Source organism: Onychostruthus taczanowskii, unplaced genomic scaffold (assembly GCF_017590055.1).
Source record: "Onychostruthus taczanowskii isolate IOZ18803 unplaced genomic scaffold, ASM1759005v1 scaffold5, whole genome shotgun sequence".
Lineage (NCBI taxonomy): Eukaryota > Metazoa > Chordata > Aves > Passeriformes > Passeridae > Onychostruthus > Onychostruthus taczanowskii.
Genome location: NW_024502568.1, coordinates 16,924,491 through 16,947,750, shown reverse-complemented (window position 1 = coordinate 16,947,750; position 23,260 = coordinate 16,924,491). Strand labels below are relative to the sequence as shown.

The 23,260-nt window shown below is 44.1% G+C and overlaps 1 protein-coding gene across 1 annotated transcript in view; it reads left to right on the top strand.

Moving 5' to 3' along the window:
- The first annotated feature begins 2,936 nt into the window (after positions 1-2,936).
- Positions 2,937-23,260, top strand: part of CUNH10orf90 (chromosome unknown C10orf90 homolog) — a 45,063-nt gene continuing 24,739 nt past the window's right edge. The window contains exons 1-3 of the mRNA XM_041415564.1: positions 2,937-3,075; positions 16,912-17,006; positions 19,754-20,801. Of these exons, the coding sequence (XP_041271498.1) occupies positions 2,937-3,075; positions 16,912-17,006; positions 19,754-20,801 (1,282 nt within the window). The remainder of the gene's footprint in view (positions 3,076-16,911; positions 17,007-19,753; positions 20,802-23,260) is intronic.

The following is a 23,260-nucleotide window of genomic DNA, read 5'->3' as shown; positions in this document are numbered from 1 at the left end:
CAGGAGACATTTAGCAAAGGCTTTGGGTATAAGATGAATTCCCAAATCCACAGAGTTTCCTCATATTGTATTTTCCAACTGAAATCCTCTCGAAAGGTCACTTGAAGGTTTGAAATACCAGAGCACTTTGATTGCTGTTGATTTTTCTCACGGTGATTGAGGAGCCATCGAGCTCATCAAGCTTCTCTCCTGAAAACACAGTCACTGGTTAAATTTCTGTTCTTGTGAAGAAAGAGCCCACAGAGCTTTTCCACACAGCTGCTGCTGGAGCTGCATTCTTCAGGCATGGATATCCCCAGGAATGACACCTGGATCTGCCCAAATGGGGCAGAGGAGAAACCATTCCATGTACCTGCTGTAATTCAAGGAGAGCACGGATCCACTTAGCCATGATTATGATGAGGGATTAATTTTCACAGCCCAGCAGTGGTTGAGGTACTCAGTGCACAGCCCAGAGCAGCTGTGGCTGCCCCTGATCCCTGGCAGTGTCCGAGGCCAGGTTGGACACTGGGGCTTGGAGCATCCTGGGATAGTGGAAGGTGTCCCTGCCTGCGTGTCTTGGTTTGAAAAGCCAGGTTTCTGATTAAGGAAGGCAAGATCCTCCCTTGAAATGGAAAATGCAAACCCCCTCCCTCAGAATTGTTATAATATTGAAATTAAGGGGCTCTCAGGCAAAAATATGGGAGCAAGAATAATGGTTCTTTACTAGGGAAGAAAATAAAAATAAATAAGAAATGCAGTAGTACAAAACAACGCTGCCAGAGTCAGAACATGCCCTGGCCCCTGTGGGTCAGGGGGGTGGCACAGTCCCATCCCATGGGGGCTCAGCCCTCCTGCAGTGCCAGCTGTGGTTCTGCTGGAGAAAGGATCCTGCACAAGGCTGCAGTTTTCCTCTGGAGCTCCAGGGCTGCTGGAGATGGGCCTGCTCTTCCTCTGGGAATGCAGTGGGCAAAGGCTGCTGTGCTGTTCCAGGCTCAGATTGTATCCAGGTAGGAATGCTTGGCTCCTCCCCTGGGCGGAGCATCTCCCCATGGGATGATGGAATTTGATCAGCCATGCAGGGACACTCCCTGGCCATGGACAGAAGATAATTGATAATTAATGGCCTATTAACAGCAGAGATCTCCTGGAGGGAGGATTGGCTGTGGGAGAGATAAAGAAAACTGCCCCATGGACAGAGAGAACTGCCCAGCTCTGACAGATGGGGATAGAATGCACACCCAGCTACACCTGAGACACCATGGCAGGGGGTGGAATGGGATTGGATTTAGGTCCCTTCCAACCCAAACCAGTCCATGATCAAAATTTCTCTAAAATTATCTCAGAACCACATCCCCAGGGAGATGACAGGGTGACCTCTTTATTTTGGGGGTGGTTTGTAAGGGGTGATGGTTGTTGAGTGAATAGTTTTTGGGATCACGCTAGTAACAGGATTTTAGTTGCCCCATAGGCTGTAGATGTGTTTTATGAGATAATATATTTATAGTTTTGTTCATCAAATTTGGCTCAAATAAAGATTACTGACTTCTCAGGTTTATAGGCAGTCAAACAATGGATAATTTCAGTATAAGTAGCAATGGATAATTTCAGTATAAAATAAATTCAATATAATTACCATGGATAATTTAAGTATAAATATCCCTGAATTCACTCAGGAATGTCTGAACATGGTTCTTTTGTAAAAGCAGTATCTACAGTCCTACCACCATCATAAATGCAAAGATCAAATTGCTTCTGAGACTTGAGCAAAACAATATTGAAGTTTTTTGGCTAAATGGTGACTTCTCTCAGCATTGACCTGCCTACCCTTGAGTTTGATGCTGTTGTAATTAATCTTTTTTAGGCAGAATGATGAAAGGTCTAAACTTCTCTGTGTCATCGCAGTGCTTTTTTCTCTTTGCCATCAGGATGTTTCTGTTGTCCCACTCTGAGTTCATGCCCTTAAAATACTTTTCCACTCACCCTCCAGACTTTGAGGATCCAGCTCTGCACTGACAAAGGCAGAGGGCTGAGTTATGCTAGAAAAATATTAATATTATACAGTGATTTTTTTTTTTTATCCTTGGGATCGTATAAATGAGGCAATCATTGCTGAGAAGAGAACTTAGAATCTTTCCTTTCTCCAGTACAAAATGCCAAGCCTTTTTAAGGAAAAGGAAGATGGGAAGTGTTGTGTCAAGCTAAGCAGCAGAAATATAATAGCTCTGCGTATCCCTCTTTGAAAAGCTGCAAGTCGGTTTCTTTAATGAGTGAAAAAGTAAATTGTATATTACTTTTTACAAGAAAATTAGCTTTTACTTATGTAAGGCAATCAGTGTTTATTATAAGTGAAACATTTGGAGAAACAGATTTAAAAAATCCTTACATTCTCTTGGATTTACAATGAGGGTTATATGCTTGGTTTTCTCCACAGCTGAATAAAACCTCATCCTTCAAAAAACCCTGTTAAATATTCTTCAATTCTTGTAAATATCCCCGAATTCTTATTAAATGCTCTTCAATTCTGTATAATCCTCTATCATCTTCTCTTTGGCAGCCGCACAGCAGCTGTTGGCTCGCTGTCCCTTGATTAATTCTCTCCCTGTTCCAGGGTGGAATACACCTAGTTTGTTTAGTGAAAGGGAATATGGCTCATATTTAAAAATCCCTTTTAATGCAGTTACAGCATCTTTGCAGATTTAATTAGGTCTCAGCCCCTTCCAAATCGCTCAAGTCAGAGGTCCCATCTTACTTGTCCCCGAGGCATCGTTACACCAAGTCCCCAGACGGCGCCGGGTTCCTAAGCGATGACTTTACCATATAGGGGCTAATTACTTCTAATCTTACACATTGATGAGGCTGGATTTTATGTCTCTGAGCCACTGGGACTGGAACTGCCAAATTATCCTCTCCATAGCACCGGGGTTGTTTCTCTGTTAAAGGGTCTGGCTCCACAAATGACAATCCCTTCCCGCCAGGCGCTCGCCTTTGAAACCCTAATTATTGCTGGCAGCGCCTGCATCCATGAGCTCCTGGTAATCCCCGTCAGGATCTGGGATAAGCTGCTGGAGCCTGGCTCAGTCAGGCCAGGGAAGGGTGAGCAGAGCAGCAGAGGGGAGCTGGGAGTTGAGTCCCAAGGGGACGTGGAAGCTGCAGCTGGACATGGAGCATCCCCAGGCTCAGCCTGGGAGAGCGTCCCTGAGCCAGGCCTGGGAAGGGCATCCCTGAGCCTGGCCTGGGAGAGCATCCCTGAGCCTGGCCTGGGAAGGGCATCCCTGAGCCAGGCCTGGGAGAGCATCCCTGAGCTCAGCATGGGAGGACATACCCAAGCCAGGCCTGGGAGACCATCCCTGAGCTGGGCTTGGAAGGATATCCCTGAGCCTAGCCTGGCAGAGCATCCCTGAGTTCAGCCTGGGAAGGGCATCCCTGAGCCCAGCCTGGCAGAGCATCCTTGAGCCTGGCCTGGGAGAGCATCCCTGAGCCCTGCCTTGAGCACCAGCTCTTTCATTTAATGAGCAATAACTTCCACCAGGTCTTAAGAAGAAATGACTCAACACTTTCACCTTCTGAGAGCGAGAGAAAAAAATGTCTCTGGAGTCTATAATGCGTGAAGGTGTTGGAAGCTTAATCTAGTATAAGCTGCCTTCAGCCAGGCCTTTTCAGCACAGGGAAGAGAAATGAATATCTAAAAAGCAGCAAATAACTCCAATTGCACTCTGATTTCATGGCAGTGTGTGCTAGAGGTCAGGAACATAAAGCTGTTTATTTCTCCCCACAAAGCAGAGGCTGTTACCATAACCTGCTGTAGGTGCAGGTATTGCAAACTCCTCCTTCAGGGAAATATTGGATTTTATTACAGCACTACTTCACACCATATAAGCTCCTTTCCCTGCTTCTACTTCAGATTATTTCTGTAGTGGTTTTGGCCTAACCTTGGAGCTGTGTCCCAAAAGGAGGAGTTTTTCACAGGAATCTGAGAGTGGAGTTAAAATAATTTAGGTTGAGCATTTACCAGATCTTACCAGCTCTGTTTACCAGATTTATCCAGCTCATTTACCAAATTTATCCAGCTCTGCCAGTGGATAACCATGACCTGGAAGCTTTATTAGGAAATGAGAAGGTTGGGAAGAAAAAGGTTTGGAGCTGGTGGAAGTTTTAGTTGTCTGTATGCAAGGAAATCTATAACACCTTGATTTAGCTACTGCTTTTTAAAAGGGGACAGGGAACTAAGTGGAAAAAAACCACAAAACACCAAAAATCCCCAAAAACCCAATAAAAACCCCACATTCTCAACCTTGGGAATCCTGGGAAAATCCTAATATTATCACAATACACAGCCAGAAACACCAATGTACACCCAAGGTACAGAAACATCTTGTGCTTGTTTCAGTCTTTTATTGAAATATAAAAAGACCATTATAAATTAGAGAAATCCACATAATTTTGACTTAATAAACTTTCCTTAACTGTTGAATGAAGTATATAAATCTACATTTATACATCTATCAGCATTAAATTTCTGGCCAAGGTGTTAATCCCAACATTCTTCTAACTAAGGCTAACCACATTTAGAGTAATAAGATGGTTTTAAATCAATATGACATAGACCAGACACATCCTCCAAAATCATGCTTTCAGTTTAAGTTGTGAGAAGTATTTTTGCCTTTTTATTTAAAATAATGAGTGACTTGCTAGAATTTTTTGGATTTTATTTTTTTTACATCATAGATGACCTTTATCCCATTAAGCACCAAAAAGTGCACATACTTCTGAGTATATTTTAATTTTTTTTTGCTCTTGAAAAGAAGAACAGTTTTAAAAGCTTGGGTTTTAATCTGTTTAAAGAAGACAAAACTTTAGCCCAATGCCCTTGCAGGTATCCCTGCAGTGTTTGTCTGTCCTGTTGGCTGCTGTTGGTTGGGTTTAATTTACAGTAAATACTCCTGTTGTAAATACTGGCCTTTTTGCCTCCCTTGAATATTGCAGTGCTCTCTAGATTCAATCCCCGTGTGTGCACATCTGTTTAGCATTCCCACCATCCAGATTGCATGGATAGGTTTGGGGGGAGAAAATTCAGGATTGCTGAGCTCCATGGTGCAGAGTTGGAAATAAAACTGGCCTGTTTTCTTCCTCAGGGTGGGACAGCTGCTGGAGTGCTCCCAGCACACATTCATACCTGTCCTAGCAAAGACCAGGATTTTCTCCATTTTCCCTTTGGATACAAGAGCCACCAAGGTACCTTTTTGGAATGGATGTAAAAAAAGGTCCATTACAAACCAAAAAAAAAAAAAAAAAAAAAAAAAAAAAAAAAAACCCCCCTCCCATCTTTTAAAAAAACCCCAAAAAACAAAACCACACAAAAAAAAAGGACGAATTAAAAAAAAAAAAAAAAAAAAAAAAAAAAAAAAAGCAAACAGACAAAGCCACATCTCATCCTTTAAAAAAAAAACCCAAAAACCAAAACCACACAAACCAAAAAAAACCATTAAACTAAAATTGCAAATTAACCAAAGTAACTGGAACTAATCCAATGGTGATACCTACCTGAGCCTACTGGTCCAAGAAAACCGGGACAAAACGAAAATCTGGGTGCAGAAAGGGTGCACCCAAAGAAGATTTGGGTTTGCTGAGAGCTGCAGCCACGTGGCTTGGCTGTGCAGTTTCATATCCACATTTCCAGCTGCAGCTTTCCCAAAAGAACTGAGCCTTCCACCTGAGCTTTGCTGCCCTTGGCTTTGGGCAGGTCCTGACCTGGTCACGTCCCACCTGAGCCTCGGTGTCACCAGCACAGGGCTGGGAGCTCAGGGTGCTCCTTGTTGAGCCTGGAAAGCCTCAGCCATGTCCTGCAGGTCCTTCCCAGGGTTTCATGGAACAGGGAATATCAACAGTGACCTAAGAGGTTTCTGAAAGCACATCCAGCAAAGTCAGTGTCCTGGAAGTGGTTTCATTGCAGCACTACTTCACACCATGTGAGCTCCTTTCCCTGCTTCTTCCTGGAGTAGTCTTGCCCTAACCTTGGAGTAGTGTCCCAAAAGCAGGAGAGATGTTTGGGATCAATTCCCATCCCAAAGGACCCAGTGGAAAGGCTGGATGTGGAAGGGGCAGGGTTTGGCTGGGGGATGAGTGCAGCTGAGTTATTGAATGGTTTGTGCGTTGGCTCTGGATCAGAGATTGTTGTGGAAAGGAACAACTGCAGGACAAACAAAGTGGTGCTGGTGGCAGCCGTCCCCAGCCACCTCATTTGCCTTGGAGAGGGAATTGTTGCAGCATTTGGTTGTTCTGAGCTGCTCAGTTATCACTTCACATAGCATTATTCCAAGCATTCTCTGCAGTAAAATCTGGGAATCCGATGCTGAGTCTGTCACATTTAGGAGGGTGACTGCTCCAGCAGTGCTTTGCTCTGTGACTTCAAACAGGACAGATATTGCACATGGTTATGTATGTCTAAGGTACCCCACTACCAGGGTCAAGCAGCTGTGGCAGTATTGGATTTTCTCCAAGCCCCCCAGTTTCCATAATCTCACCAGGGGATTTCAGTATTTTTTAGAGAATGAAAACAAGAATGTGAAATGGAAAATCCAGGCTGACAAGAAGAGAGCTGACAGAGCCCATGAGCCCAGACCCAAATATTGTTCCTCACTCCTCCTCGTGTCTCCTTTCCCTTCCCCTCTTCCATCTGCCCCTGTGCCCCCTCCCTGCTCCCACGACAAGGGATGTGTCCTGCCTGACTGGAAAGGCGTCCATAGATCCAACAGGTATGACCTGGTGAGCTTCTGTCTGTGGCAGCCTCTCATTCCCACAAATCCATTGATTTTTGGGGTCAGCTTGTTGGGACATCAGCTATCGACCCTTCTGTCAAGTTGCTTGGAAGAGGCCACAACTTTAAAAGGCTCAGGTTGGGCATAAAGAAGGAGAGGGCATAAATCAAATTCCTTTTGGAAATCAGGCTAAAAATGTGATCTGAGTGGAGGGCACAGTGCAAAAGTTGTTAGGTTTTTTTGTAGTTTGGGGTTGGTTTTTTTTCCTTACTTGTTTCACATGCAGTAAATAATAATTAGGAAAAAAAATTCAGGACTTCTGAACTATAGGGACAACATTTTTGCAGGGAAATTTGTGTCATGCCCAAGAGAATGAGACCCTTTAAGTTTGTTCCTATATCACCCTTAGTGACATCATCATTAAAATGTGACATCATTAAATGAAAAGTCAGAAATTACTTTATTCATGGAAGTAGCTCTTAAAGGACAACTATTACAAGAAAATAACTATTCATGTACTGAAACATTTTTTTGATTGGCCTGGCATTAAATTTGTTGTGGGGTGTGTATGTATTTTACAAACACAACCTTGGAGAACGAGGAATTAAAGGAAAATGCAATTTTTTACCCATCTGATGCAGCTCCGATGTTGAATGCAATTATTGTTGAATGCAATAATTTGAGATCTGAGCTTAGTTTTGCACAAGAACTGGAATTCACAAACAGCCACCAGGTTTGGGTGGTTGCTAGGCAGCAGCTGATTCCTTCTTGGAAAAGCAGCCAGGGCTGCCTGGGCTGGGTGCTGTCAGCCCAGCCCTGCTCCTTCCCATCCAGGTGACATCCACAGCCAAAAGAAAGCTGGACAGAACTCCACGTTTCACCCCCAAAAGCTGCCAGGAGTTACGGGTTTGAGGGCTTTAACATTTAATCATCGATTCCAGACTTTTCTGCACCATTTCAGAGCTGAAAGCCTGAGTGATTAAAAAAGAAAAGAAAAAAAAAAAAAGGCAATAGCCAATTGTTTTCTGCTGAATCTGGTGATAAAACCAACAGCCCCCACGCCCTGCTTTATGGTCATATAACAACACTTTTGGCTTAATCTCGATTATTTAATCTCTGTCTGGGTTTCTCCACCTGTTGCAATGGAATCCAAAAAGGGTAATTTCAAAATGAAACAAGCGAGGGTGCGCAGTAAAAGCACGTTATGAATAGAGATTTGGTTTTCTGCTTTCCCTTCCAAAGGCAAAATCAGGTAATAATTCACCAACTGGAAAGTTTTATGTGGTGGAATAACTGCAAAGTTCAGCTGTTAGATTTCAAATAGGGGCAAGTCCATGGCAACTGAAATAAATTAGAGGGAGCTGCAAAATATTCTTAAATTATGCAAAACAAAACTATTTGTGATCACACCAGCGACTTAGAAACTGAACTTTTGAGGCCTCATAGTTACTTAAATCTTGCCTATTGTGTTTTTATCCTGTGAAAGCTGATTTTTTGTTTTAATCTTGGTTTTAGCCTCCTGCATCCCCTATTATCAAGCAGTTTGTGATGTCTGTAATCACAGCAGTTAATGTGAAAGTCTTCCTAGAAAGAAAGAATAATCCCAAGCATTACACAAAAACTGAATGCTTCTATTGTACAAAAGTAACATGAAACGTCTGTATTCAGTCTGGCATGGCTGGAACTCCAGCAAGTTTTGTTTTGTTGTTCAAATCGTTCAGTGTCAAATTTGGCTCCTGAACATCCCATTTCTTTGTTTTGGAAACAAAATGGGAGTGATAGAGATGTGGGCTGGAGTCACTCCTTTGATACCTCCACAAAAACATCTGTACCCACAGCACACATCATTTTCTGGAGTCACCGCTGTTTTAAGAGTATTAAAAGGAAAAAAAAAAAATCAATAAATACCATTGTTACGCCAAAGCATCTCAAAAAAAAAAATCCCTGCAGCAGGACATAAATTGAGTCATGAAATGCATAACAGGCAGCGCACTTGTCCTCTCTGAATTTCTCTTTCAAAAGCAGGTAAATATAAGAAATATTGAATTGGGAGGCTACACAAAACCCTCGAGCTCTTATTATGCACAAGCAGCTCTGGGCAAATGTGTACATTTTGTAATTGCTACCAGTTCTGAGCAACACGGGTGGAATTTTTATTTACAGAATCCATTTGTGCCATCACATTCTATGCATGTTGTGACCTTTACATAAATTCTCATAATAACACTAAAATCACTCTTCATAAATATAATTTTTTGGCTGCAGAACTGCTTTGCCTTTGTTTGATTATGCACTTTATTTGTCATGTTTACAGTTACTTAAGAATTTTCTGGCTGTCTTAAGCATTCCTGGACTTTCAGAAATGGATGTGGTCTCTAAAATGGGGTTTTTTTTAATGCCAGGTTGTGAGGGGGATTCTGAGAGGGGTGAAGGAAACCTTTCATCAGCTCTTTGTGGAATGTTTCTGTTAATTACATCTTTATTCTGAGAGGATATTGGGTGCTCAGGGTCAATAAACCAAATAATGTGACAGTAAGTACTAATGGATCTCAGTGCAAGGCTCTGAACCAGGAATTGTCTTCAGAATTCCCTAAAATTAGAAATTTTGTTGCTGATGTTGCCTGGACTCGCGGCTCTGAACCAGGAATTGTCTTCAGAATTCCCTAAAATTAGAAAAATTTTGGTGCTGATGTTGCCTGGACTCGGCTCCTTTCTTTGTCTCCTGGTTATTTTCTGTACACACTTCTGGCACATCCAATGTTCATACTGAAATATTGAATGTATTTATTCAGGTTGGTCTAACCCAAAAGTCAGCTCTACAAATTTCTTGCACAAAACAGCCTCCAGTGAGTGCCTTGCTTTTGGTTTTTCCCCTCTCTTGCTTCCCATGGCCAGTGACACTTCCAGAGCCTCTCAGGCTCTCATCTCCAGCTGATTCCCACTGATCCTCCTGTTCCCACATGGTCCCAAACCTCACCTCCAGGGCAAAACCCCTCCCTGGGATCCCTGAGCCCACTGAAAGGTTTGGTTAAGGAAATATCAGCGGTTTCCCAAAGGAATAAAATGGTCACAAAACAGGAACTTTGGCAAGGAACCAAAGGTGTCACCTCCCTTGGTGTGAGCAGAGGGCTCCTCACACGGGAATCAGAATTTCCCAGGATCTCCTAAAAAGGATTTCTTTTCTCAGAGGAGAATTTGGGGTTTTTTTGTTGTTGTTCATGCACAATCTGTCACTGCTTTTTCCAAATGCTCTTAGAAAAATGTGTCCAAATTATAGAAACGTATCTATGTCCCAGATTCATGAGTGAGATGAATGGATAATATTGGATTGCCTAACAGCACATCACTGAAAATAAAAATAAAAAAATTAAAAAAAAGGAAAAAAGAAAGAAAACTTGATGGAGAAAGGGAAGAGGGAGAAAGTGAAGAATTTTATTAATTTAGTCTGTGTGATGGATGTGCTGGGGGTGATCCCTCTCTTTATATTATTAATTGGAGATAAAGAATAACAGCAATGCATAATGAAAACACAATTTTTTTTCACTTATGCATGGGCTTGAAGATCTAATTCCTGTGCTCTTTCTAGCCCCCTGATGAGCACCTTGCTTCTAATAGCACAGATAATGAGACATTTCTGACTTGTGGCTTTTTGATAGCAGACCAGAACCCATTTGTCCCTTCCGTGGTGGATCCTGTAATCATCTCTGCAGGCAGCCAGCACAGCTCAAGGTGTGCAAGCAGGGAGAGATAATTCACTTATCAAATCTCACTTGTAAGAGAAGAAAATCTGTCCTGACATGTTAAAAAAAAACCCAACAACAAAGAAAACTTTTCTATTTTGTTTACACAATGACTCCTGTTCAGGCTGAAATGATTTCTGGCTGTTAGGCTCGCTCTGATTTGAAAGCCTTCCCCACCAAGCTGCCTTAAAACACCATCATTTTGTGCCACTGTGTTCAAATGCTTTCTTTTGTGGCAGAGTGCTTGTTTGTGTTGGTTTGGCTTTTTTCATGACAAGAGAGGTTACAAGGAAAGGGCTGGAGCTGTTTTCCCTGCTTTGAGTCCAAGCTGCTGTTTGACCCCTGTTGTCAGGATGTGCAGGTGACGTTTTTAAGTTCAGCAAAGATGCTCTGAGAGGACTGAGGGACTGTCCCTCTGCCATCCTCTCTTGAGGAGCACATCCTGTGTGGTTTTTAGGTGTGTGTGAGCTCTCAGGATGGCTCCCTGTTCTCCTTATGCATCCTGGTGAAAATTCCTTACACCAAGGCTGCTAAATGTCAAATCCTGCAGAGATTATCAGTGTAGCCCCTCCCCTCTTCCTTGAATTTAACAGCACTTCTGGAGGCTCAGTGGAATGTCCAGGAAGGACAACAAGAGCAGCTGTGGCTGCTCCTAGATCCCTGGAAGTGTCCAAGGCCAGGTTGGACACTGGGGCTTGGAGCACCTTGGGATAATGGAAGGTGTCCCTGCCCTTGATCTTAAGGTCCCTTCCAACCCAAACCATTCCATGTGCCTGTGCCAAGGCTTGTTGGAGATGCAGCACTCTCTCCTCTAGCAACTAAACACATTTTCTGGTAAATTCCCTGGTGTAAATCAATTTGACACCAGCAAGGACTCTGACAAAAGTGGAACTTTCAGCATTCATGTCTCTACTTTTCATACCAGGAATGTGAACTTTAGCTCTGCTGCTCAGTTTTATTTCAGGTGACACCAGGCTCTGCAGTTTTATGACATCCTTTCTTTATGACACATGCAGAAGAGCAGAAGACACGGGTTTGGTTCCGCTGCTCATTCCAGCTTGGCTTTCATCTCCGATGTAACGTCCGCGTGGATTTTTTGGATGACTCACCTCAGATCTGAAGGAGCAAACTATGATCTCTCCCAGCCCTTACTGAGCAGGGAGCTTGATGAATCTTTAATGATGACACTTCTTTTTCCTCCAGGCTTCCACAGGTATTTGAATTAAAAAAGCCACGAGGAAATTTAAACAGTTCTAATGTTTTAAACAGAGTCGAGTATAAATTACTTCCTCCAGTGAGAATAATACACAGAAAGAAGAAAAGGCCTTAAAAAAATGTTTAAGTGAGACACTGTGTTAGCAGGGTGATCGCTCTGATACCTGATCCTGCCTCTAAGCCATCCCTGTCCTTTAGCTCCCAGGTGCTAAGTGGGGAGTTTGAGGAATTTTTGGGAATTTTTGAGCGCTGTAGGGATCCTGCTGCCATGGACGTGGGTGGGAGCTCAACTCCCCTCACCAGTCTCATGGATGTTGAGCTAAGACCAATAAAAAAGCTAATTTTTTTGTAAAGTGAAGGTTTCCTCTTTTCATAACCATGTGTGTGTTCTGCAGTGCTGTTTGATGGTGTTTTCAGGGAAGCCCTGGAGGTTCCTGGAGGCTCCAGAGTTCACTGTGAGGTGATGCCGGTGGCTCAGAGGGGACAGGGGACATGGTCAGTGCAGAGCAAGCAGGGCTTGGAGCAGAACAAGGGAGACCAGGAGTGCTGACACACATTTGAGATTCATCAGCAAGTGACTAAAATATGCAACTTTCCTGACAAAAACTGGGGATGAGGCCAGGGCCAGTGGTCTAAAGTCATTCCAGCTCTGCCTGGTGTCACTCTGGGTGTCAATCACAGAATGCTTGAAGTTGGAAAAGCTTTCTAAGATCACAGAGTCCAGCCATTCCCCCTGCACTGCCAAAGTCACCCCTAAGCCACGTCCCCAAGTGCCACATCCACACGATTTGTGAATGCTTCCAGGGGTGGTGATACTGCTGCTTCCCCAAGCAGCCTGTTCCAATTCTTGAAAACTTTTCCATGAAGGAATTTTCCCAATATCCACCCTGCGCTGCCCTGGCCCAGCCTGAGGCCGTTCCCTCTGCTCCTGTCCCTGTTCCCTGGAGCACAGCCCGACCCCCCAGCTGTCCCCTCCTGGCAGGAGCTGTGCAGAGCCACAAGGGCCCCCTGAGCCTCCTGTGCTCCAGGCTGAGCCCCTTCCCAGCTCCTCAGGAATTCTCCAGCCCCTTCCCAGCTTCCTCAGGAATTCTCCAGGCCCTTCTCAGCTCTGTTCCCTTCCCTGGATACCCTCCAGCCCCTCAGTGTCCTTCTCACACCTGGTTTGTCATCAAACAGTGTCCCCTAGCCTGGCAAAGACCTGAACCACTGGGAAACCAGCATTTTCCATGGTTTTTGTGTGTGTCCCAAGTTTTGCACAAAACCTGAGCTGGCTCCGTGTGGGGCTGTCCTGGGCCTGCCAAACATTCCCAGGCCGTGATTCCTCAGCAGCAGCCTCACCTTTGCCATCGATCTGGGCTTCAGCAGCTGATTTACAAGCACTTCTTTTCTGAACCATTATCTGAGGCAGCTGCCAGTTGGCCCGAGGCAGGATCCAGGCACTCGAGACTGGGGGAATGGGTTCCAGCTGCACTCCATAATTAGGAAAACCCTGGGCTGCAGCCGGATGTCCAGATGCCTCACAGAATTCACAGAATTTACAGAATTCACAGAATCACTGGGTTGGAAAAGACCTTCCAGATCACTGAGTCCAACCCAGCCCCAACACGTCAACTAAACTCTGGCACCCAGTGCCACATCCAGGCTTTGTTAAACACACCCAGGGATGGTGACTGCACCACCTCCCCGGGCAGCCATTCCAGAGCTTTATCACCCTTTCTGTAAAAAACTTATTCCTGATATCCAACCTGCATTTCCCTTGAGGCTGTGTGCTCTGGTTGTGTCAGTGCTGCTGCAGACAGAGCCCAGCCCCAGCTGAGCACAGGCACCTTTCAGAGCTGTGCAGAGTGAGGAGGGCACCCCTGAGTCTCCTTTTCTCCAGGTGAGCACCCCCAGCTCCCTCACCAAGGAATGCAGCATTTGGTTCAACAAACAGGACTTGTGAGGGGAGAAAATTAAGAGTGAAGATGTCACAGGACAGAGGTCCTGTGCCAGCAGTCGCTACTCTGTTCCTCGCGGCATCTCCCATTTTTAATTGATTGTGGTGGGAAGGGAAGGTCTGGGGAGGTTAAACCAATCCTTGGGATTTCAGCTTGGAGTGAAATAAGTTTCTCCTGCTCCCCACAGAGGCAGAAAGTACTTGAAATGCCATTTCTTTCATGCTTTCACACCAGGGAAAAAGTGAACTTTGCATTTTGTTGTGTAACAAGGGTTCCAGTGCGAGGTGTTTTGTCAGCAGGAGAATTTGAACGCTCAGTGTGTGACGTGTCTCAGCTAAAACCTTGTGCTCCCTGTAGTGCCTTCATTGCAAACACAGATTCGAGCTCTTTTTAAAGGTTTTGGGGTTTTTTTTTTGTTTTTTTTTTTTTTTTTTTGCTTGTTCTCTTAAAATGAATTAACAAACGTGAAGCTTCCAATGATGGATTTAATTATACCGTGATAAATGCCAGTGCTTTTGCCACCAAGACCATTTAATCTGTCTCAGCAAATGCATTCAGTGAGTTGCCAAAAGTTGGAGTGTTTTCCAGCTGTAGGATTCCTATAGCAATATAAGAATGTCCTTGCATGGGATAGGGTACAAAAGGCAATGCAAAACTCCACTGTGGATGATTTAGCAAAGAAAATAAATCTCCTTCTTCTTCTCCTCACCTTGATTCTTCCTGCCTCTCCAGCTCCAGAAACAGCTGTTTTTAAAGTTAAGACAGGTATAAATTTACCAGTCTGTTCCAAGGGATCTGTGGGATATTGGAAGGTTGTACCCACAGATTATTGCTAACAATGGGAGGTTACTTGGATAAGAATAATTTACCTGCTCTGTGCAATCTGCTGTGTGGACTTTGACAACTTGTTCTTCTTTAACCCTGTAATCCTCAGTCTTTCTCTGGTGCTGGAAATGCATTTGAATGAAATTCATGGAAGAATGAGCCTTGTGCACCAGTTGACATTCAGAAGTTGATGATCTATTGTAGTTTCCTCTTTGATCTGAGACAGCTCTGGGGTTTTTACTGCAAAGCATTTCAGGAAAATATTGATAACTTAGTGGAAGTTGTTGCTTTAATTACACAGGAGTTTTTTTAACAAATTTCTATTAATGTCTCACTCAATCCAAGAATTTCTTCTTTACCCCTCTCTGCAGGTTATTCCCTATTCAGTTGCTTTAAAAAATAAATAAGAGCACATGTGGCTGCTCTTCACCATGAAGGTGCCCACGTGTGATTGATCACAGTGCTGATACACTGAAAATAATCTTTCCATGAGGCTTCCCCAGCAGCAGAGGAGGATTTTGTCCTTGGATCCTGTCCTCCTCACCGTGCACCATGGCAGGGTGAGGAGCTGGCTCCAAGGCATCTCGCCCGTGCTTGGTGCCAGCAGTTTGCAGTGCTAGACCAGGTTCCCTGCCTTTGCACTGACGGCAACCCAGCATTATTCCTTTGCCAAAAACCATGGAGTGAGTCCTCTACCCTGGCTGTTTGCTGGATTCTGGTTTTTCCCACACTGTGGCTAGTAAATCCAGCTGTTTGCTCTGTGGCTCTGGACTCTCTTGCTCAATGACAAAAGCAAACCTCTTCCTTCATGCCAGCTATGAATGTACATGGTGGCACTGGCATCTTGGAGTTATGTTAGGGAAGTGTTAAAGTATATTTTAGTGTACCTTATTAAAACAAAAAGCTCATCAAACACCCTCTAAATGTTGTGGTGGGACTAAATATGTCTTGAGGGATAGAACTGATATCTTCCTCCTCTTGCCCTACACCCAAGGAGATGAATTCTGTTGTGGTGGGCATGGTTTAATAAACAGTTCCTAAAATGGAGCTGATTTACATTCCTTTGTTAATATAATGTAACATATAAACTGAAATTCTGCTTAGCAAAAAATTTTCTCCTGTGGCAGCCTGCCTGGGTGGAAGAAAAATAATACAAAAGGTCTTACCAATGGTGTTGCTGTAAAACAACAGCCAGGAACGTCAAGAGATTTCAGTCCAAATGGAGAATTTCTGAAAATTAATTTTGGATGCTTAATACAAACTAGAAAGTAACGTAATTTCTGGCAAAACAGTTGACAGCAGACGTAATGCATCAGTGCAATAGCCCAGACTGTGTTAAATGGAAATTAGCTCCATGTAAAAAGCTGCAGAGAGGGAATACGGCTCGCAGAAAACAGCCCGTGACAAAAGCAGAGGTTGGGGTGCTGGTGGAATAGTTATCACTGAACTGGGAATGTTGTGATGTAATAGAATTTGTGGACGTGGTTTGGAATCACTGCAGCTCTTTAAATGTGGAGGTGACTCAGTGCCAGTGAAATCCAGCTCGTTGCTGGGCTGTCTGTGCTCCCCGTTCTGCAGAGGGCACCAAGAGGGTGTTGGTTGAAATCTGTGGGAAATGGAAAAGTAGAAACTTCCACAGACACTGAAGGGTTTGATCTGCAGCCTTGGGAGAAGCTTGGATTGAAGTAAAAATACAATACACAGATATTAAGCAGAAAAATCATCAACTTGTGTTTCTATAGCTGTAAGTAAGAATATGCCTTAAGTAAGTGAGAAACTGCACTGATAAGATGGTGAAGGGTTTATAGTGCAGGGGTGGGGTTGTATGGAATTACTGAGAGTTTAGAAGTTATAACAGAAGCAGATGTGTGCCTGTGAGAGAGAAGCCCATTGGACAAAAGCATCCTCAGTGCAGCAGGAGTGAGTAAAGGTGATGGGTGAGAAAAGCAAAATAAACCCTGTGGCAACTGTCCATTGGGTTAGAAAGTTCTGTATTGCCTTGTAACAAAGAACTTGTGACTGCTCTTGAGCTGAGGCCGAATGCTTGCCCCTCTAAAATCTCACAGCCTCTGAGACTGGTGTTTGTCTGAGCAATAAATTGTTCTTAGCCCAACTGTGGTCCCATCCCTTCATTAATGCGGCGATAATAACAGAAATCCACATTTCCCAGCTTCCCCAGTCCCTCCACAGTTGTGCCCGAAGCCATGGAAATCAAAAGCAGAGATAGTGGAGCTTTGGATCAGCCCTTGACACCGTGTGGGACTGTCCAAGTCCCAGCAATAGGATCCCAGGGTGTTTCCAGAGCCTCTTCTGTGGAGGGGAGAAACAGATCCCAGAGCAACCAGATCATTTCCAGGACTCCTTCCCTCCTTCTGCACTCCATTTAAAAACACACTTTCTAACTCATCTCCTCCAGAACACTGACCATAACGTTCCTTTCTTTGTGTTTTTCCCCAGGGGTGACACAAAAGCGCTGGGGCCCTGATGGTCAGAGGACATGCACAGGCCTTCAGCGGGAGAGTGGTGTGTGGGGAAAATCCAGCCCTACCAAGGTAAAATAAATAAATTCTGTTTGGGGAGCAGTCAGCAGAATGCAGGAGGGTTTAAAAAACAATCACTGATTGCTGAGCAGTATGTTTGGACTTGGTTTTGTTTAGCTAAGCTTAGCTTAGGCAGCAGAAAAGCCAAATATAACGATGGTTGTGATTCTATGTGCCCTTGGTGATGGGGAAAATTGCATGTTTTCTTGGGGAAAAGAAAGTTGTAAAAAACCCCCCACGAGGCTAAATCAAGCAATATCCCAAATATCAGTACACTCTGCCTGCTATGTCCTCAGGATAAAGCCTGAGGTTTTCAGCTCACCACAATTACTTTGTGTATGTGTGGGTTTTTTTCACAAGATGCAGTGAAGCTTGAAAGCTCCCAACAAGAACAGGATCAGATGGGCAAACCTTAAAGATCCAATTCTTTGCTAAAGATTGGGAGGAAGAAGTAATACCTATTTTCAACAGAAAAAAAGGAAAAGTAAATTATTTAAAATATTGGCGCAGGAGTTTGCAGCTAATCAGGATTGTTTCTGACATGCCTTTGGACTCTTGCATGATGTCTCCATCTGTGCAGCCCTCAACAAAAGAAATAAATGTCAAATTAACTACTGGAGCATGAGAGATGCATCCAAAATAAAGTCTCTCAAGGAACATTCTTCTTTGGTGCCCTGTAGAAATTTGGGGGAACTTGAGAGTTTTGGAAGGCATGAAAAGGTCTTAAACCTGTAGGTAGAAGTAAATGAAGTGAAGAAAATATGAGGCAAATGTTGTTACAAACCATGAAAGAAACAAAGGAGGAAGAAAATGCTTTCCCTGAGGCTGTGAAATTATTGAATTGTCCAAACCACAGGCAGCTGGTTTAAAGAGTTGATAAAATTTATCTGGCATTTCACCTCGTTAATAAACTCTTGATCTACCTCTGCCCATTTGGGTTCCCAAGAGGCTCCTTCCCAAGAGATGCAAAGGAACTGTTTCTGCTGATGTTTTCCTGCATGGAGGAGGAATACAGGGATGGTTTCATAGGAGCTCAGAATCATGGAATGGTTTGAGTTGGAAGATTCCCTAAACATCATCTCCCCATGGGCTCCGGTGTGGTGTCACCCTGATGCCTTGTGCAGGCTGCCCTGGAGCAGAGGCTGGACAGAGCTAAAGAATAAAGCAGGGATTGATTCCAAGGATCTCCTCCATGGATCCACCTTGAGCAGCACAAGAGCCCAGCCAGGGCTGCACCCAAGATGAACCCAAATGGTCCCAAAATGCAGGAGTGCTCACGGGGTCTCTCCCTGGGATCAGCTCTGCTCCATGTGCACATTGCAGTTCAGTGTCCAATTCCAGCTCAGCCCCTGCCCTCCCATCCTGCTTGTTTTTCTCTCTCCAGCCCACAGTGTTTGTGCTCTTGGGCTGAGATTTGGATCATTTGTCGTGGGTGCCCAGCTGGAGCAGGAATCGTTTTGTCTCCCTGCTCTGTGCACAGAGCTCACCATCCCCTGATGTGAACCCAGACCCACACACTAAAGCAGCTCAGAATCTGAAAAATAGAAAAGCTAAATCTGAGGCATCATTTCTTCCTTCCTGAGAAGGGTGCCCATGGCACCAAGGAGGTCATAGCACTGTCACCCTCACAGCCCTCCTGGAGGAAGAACAATATTGTGTTTTGTCTAGCCCTTGCTGCGTCCTGACATTGATTATCAGGTGATGGAGACACTCAGCTAGGATTGGGGTGAATGCCCAACAAGCAGGAGTTGATGGCACCTAAACACAGAATGGGCTTGCTTTAGGAAGCTGATCCTCAGATTCTGCATGCCAACTCAAGTGTTGTGTTTGTGTTTGGTTTTGTTTTTTTCTATGAGGATCAAGAGATCTGGGAACACAGGGCAGGAGCAATCTAATCAGCCAATTTACAGCAGCAATGAGATTAGCCCAGATGCTTTATTGCATGGGATCTATGTGTCCAGTGGGGTAGATAATAATGGCAGAAGGCTTTAAACTCAGGTTTACTGTGTCAGAGAGATGGAGCATAAAAGCACCTACTTTGTCACCTCGAGGGAAGTAAGGTGTGGTCTGTCAAGATGGATGTTTCCCGTCATGGATGGAAAAATTAATCTGGGCCACTCAGTCTCTGGGCCACTGTCAATCAATCTTGTACATAAGTGTTTGTATATCGTTGGCAGGTGCCACCAAGGAATCATAAGAAAGAGAGAACTAATTAATTAAGATAGTACCCAGAGCCCTTGTGAGTAACTATATCACTTTTTTGGGAGATTTTATGCCTATAACTGGTGAGGTTGTAAAGCTGTCATGCTCCTGGTGCCCACATGTCTTCTGCAGTATGTGATGTCACAGGCCAGTGATCAATAATAAACTTAAATGCATTCTAAATTCCAGCAGAACGTCATGAAAGAGGAATTTATAGTCTGCAACTGACAGCTGTCTTTGCCATGTCCATTTTTAAACAGCCTCCAATCCCATCCATGGTGATGAGTTAAATACTCAAAATAATACTATGGAATACAGGTTTTAAATTCTCATATGTTTTCCCTTCACCAGAGTGATAAAGTTTTCATTGAAGCCTCCCAGACAATTCAGAGCTGATTTCAAGAGTGTACATTTTTAAATGACAAAAAAGTTATTATGAATAGAAAGGTAACAAGAGATCTTGAACAAAACTGTCTGCTGTGATAGATGGTGGATGAGAAACAGTTGCACACAGGATATTGGAGTGTGGTGATAACTGGGAATGTTTTCATTTGCAGGAATCTCTGCCTTCCCAAAACACGGCATTGATTTCACCAGTAATCATTGCACAGATTGACGAGGAGAAGCCCTCTCTGCCTATGCAGGCCCTGATCCCCCAGCCCAGAGCTTGTCACACAGAACCATCGTGTCCTAACCAGGGCTCAGCCACCGTTAGCAGAACATTTTTGGTGCTTCCCAGCCGCTTAGAGATTCAGGCATCCTTAGAAGACACCATGTCACCGTCGGACTCTCCCAGTCCCAAGCAGTGTCCAGGCCAGCAGAGAGGCTTTGCCTCCATCACTGTCACAGCCAGGCGTGTTCCTGTGGGCTCTGGAGACCCGGCACGTGGCCCTGGGGCTGGCCAGGAGCCCAGCACCGTGTCCCCCACGTCCAGCAAAGTCCCCGCTCTCCTCGAGCGCTGGCCTCCCCCAGCCCGCACAAACCATCCTCCTTTAAAGGCTTCTAAGTCTTGCTCAGAATTGGGTGAAGAACCCCAAAAGCAGCTTTTTGACCCTGGAATCAAGGAGGATGGCGTGGGTTTTCAAAGCAGTGATGGGAGGGAGAAAATGCCACCTTCGTTCATCTCCTGTGTCCAGCTCCAGGTGTCTGAGCCGTGTCCAAACACCATCTATTATTTGGACAAGTCGCTCAGTGTGTGCATTGACCAACCTCCAGTTAAATGCCAAAAAATGTACAGATCCACGTTGTCCTTGAGCCTGAAGTGCAGTTTGTCCGGATTAACAGCAGATGGAGTAGATGGCATAGCTAATGGAGAGCCCATGGAGGAGAGAGCTCCAAGGAAGCTCCCAGGAGCACACGGGGCTCCACTCAGATCCCACCTGAGCGCAGACTTCACGGGAATTAAGGTAATTAAGGAGGAGAAAACAAAGGAAGGACATTTGGGTCGTAAATACCCTTTGCAAAGTGCCTTTGCCTCGGGACTTCCAGCATTTGTGGATATTCCCAGAGGACCTCACAAGGCAGCAGCAGAGGAAGAGGATGAGCAGCCTGGCAGCCACCACACTGTGTTTTCCCTCCAAATTCCTAATTCAAGCAATGAGGCAGGTAAGTAATTTCCACAAACCTCAGGCTGGAGCAGCCCCACCACAGTGATCCTGTGAGAGCAGATAACAGCAGTCCTTGCTTCTCAGAGGCTCAGGGAGCTAGAGCACAACCCAGAGGTTTCCAGCTCCATGAATATTCACCATGGTAGTGATGTGTGCTTCTCATCAGCTGAGAGAGAAAAATCCCCCTGTGTTTTCTGCATTAAACCTCTTTTTAAACCATTTATAACAGTATTTTTTTATTATTCTCCCAGCAACCTGCAAGTGCTTATCCCCTGAAAATAATTAGGTTTATCTTTGAATAAGGGCTGAATTTCAAGGTGTGAATTTAAGAAGGAGATGAGTGCACTGAGCTTGGCTTTGTGCTCCTTGCAATTAAAAATGATCTTGTTTTCAGCTTTTATTTAGAAGGCTACAGTAATAAGCCCAGGGTTTTATACTTAATGGAACCAGGTAAAAGATTTGCAAACCTTGAACACATTTGTTTCCAACCTTTCCAAGCATTTTACAAATATAAAATGTTCTTTGCAGCATTGCTCCTTGGGGAAGGGAGAGGGGCCCTGGGGATTGCTCCCTACCCAGAGTGGTGCGGCTCCTACTGCACTGGGATTTTCCAGCTCTTGGATAAGCACAGCTGAGTTTATTGCCTTTCCAGGAAGGGAAGGTGGATGGGAAGATTGTCAATGAGTGGAGTCTGTTTTTTACCAAAAGCACAAAGATTAAACTCACCCTCTCTGTATCCTGCAGCCTTGGGCCATGTTTAATTGCAATTACCCTGTTCTTATGTGGCCTTTTTGATCTAAGGGTCAGTGCATGAACTTGAACCACTTCCTAAAGCTCCTCTGTACCTTCATCCTCCCAGTGTGCAAGTGGGAGGAAACAGAAAGGTGAGAAGCCTCACTCGAGGGCTGGGCAAGGTGCAAACTCCTCCCAGTCTCTGCTGCTCTCCCTTTTCCATGCCTGAAATCAGTGGGATTGTTCCTGCAGGGGCAGAGCCTGAGATAAAATATTCCTCAGTTTTCCTAAGCATAATCCAGGCTGTGTGGTGTTGGAGGGGAGAAGCACAGTGGGGAGCAGGAGAGGGAAGATGTCAACCAGTGCTAAGGGATTTGGGATGGAAATATAAAGGGATGGTACCAGCAAATGAAACACTTCATTGTGTACATCCTAATTTTAAATATTAGGGAATATCACTCCATGAATACATAACATATTGTTATGTATTCAAGGCTTTGTTCAACGCCACCTAAGGTTTCTCTGTGATAAAACAATTTAAAGCTGAGCCTTCCCTGGGCTTAGTGATGTCATGGTGGCATGGAAGAAGCACTTTCACTAGAAATAATTAGAAAGTGAATTGGGAGGCTGCTCATGCTTCCATAGTTTTACTGAAAGGAGGAAATCAGTGAAGTAAGGAGCTGAGAAATACTGGTTTGTGATAAAGGACTTCCACCATTTGTGTACACAAGACTATAGGTGTAAATAAACATGGGAAGTGTTACCTTTCAACTGCTTCCACCTTTTGTGTGGGCCATAATGTAGAATGCAAAGATATACATTTCTCTTGCTCAGACCCTTTGTAACGTGTAAGGAGGTGTTTATCAGCTTACTACAACTTTCCTGTGTGAAATTTGTATAAACAACCAGAACAATGCTCCCAAACAACAGCCTTTCTCAGCAGGATCATCCAAGTAATGAACTCCTGCACAACCATCAACCATTAAATGGGACAAACCATGAGAAACCTGGTAAAATGTATGGGACATTCACACTGGTCCTCAAAATGAGGGAGAATTGTGTTATTTTAACCTGAGAGAAATTAAAAACTGAGTCCTTTTTACTTCTGGAGGAGGAGAAGTATTGGTATGAGATTATCAATCATGGACTCATTTATGTTTGAAAAGACCTTTAAGACCATCCAGTCAAACCAGCCCCCAGCACTGCCAAAAAGACTGACCCATGTCCCCAAGTGCCACATCCAAAGGGCTTTTAAATCCCTTTAGGACTGGACAACCCTTTTGGAGAAGAACTTTTATCCCATTCTAGATTCCCAGTTATTTTGGATAATTTTTCCTCTGCTGTTTACTAAATCAAACCCGTTCCTGTTAAGCTTTTCTCTGCTCCATGTTTATGCAATGAAATGTTTGTGAAATGAAGTGTTTAGAAAGAAAGGAGGACCAGCAAAGAAGGGACAGTGAACAAGTTTTGCTACAGTGTTCATGCTTTAACTCAGTTATCTTATGGATGAGGTAACTGCAGAGAGCACTTTGTCCATTACATTTCTGATGACCCAGAAAGTTGGAGTTTATATTGGTTTGCAGCTGTAGGCAAGAGCTTCCTGCCAGCAGAAATACAAGTGGTAATAACATCACTATGCTGAAAAAAAAAAAGAAAAATTACTTTCAAGGCTACACTTCTCTGTATGAAATCTGTAAATGCAGTTTCCAGGATGTATAGGTTGCT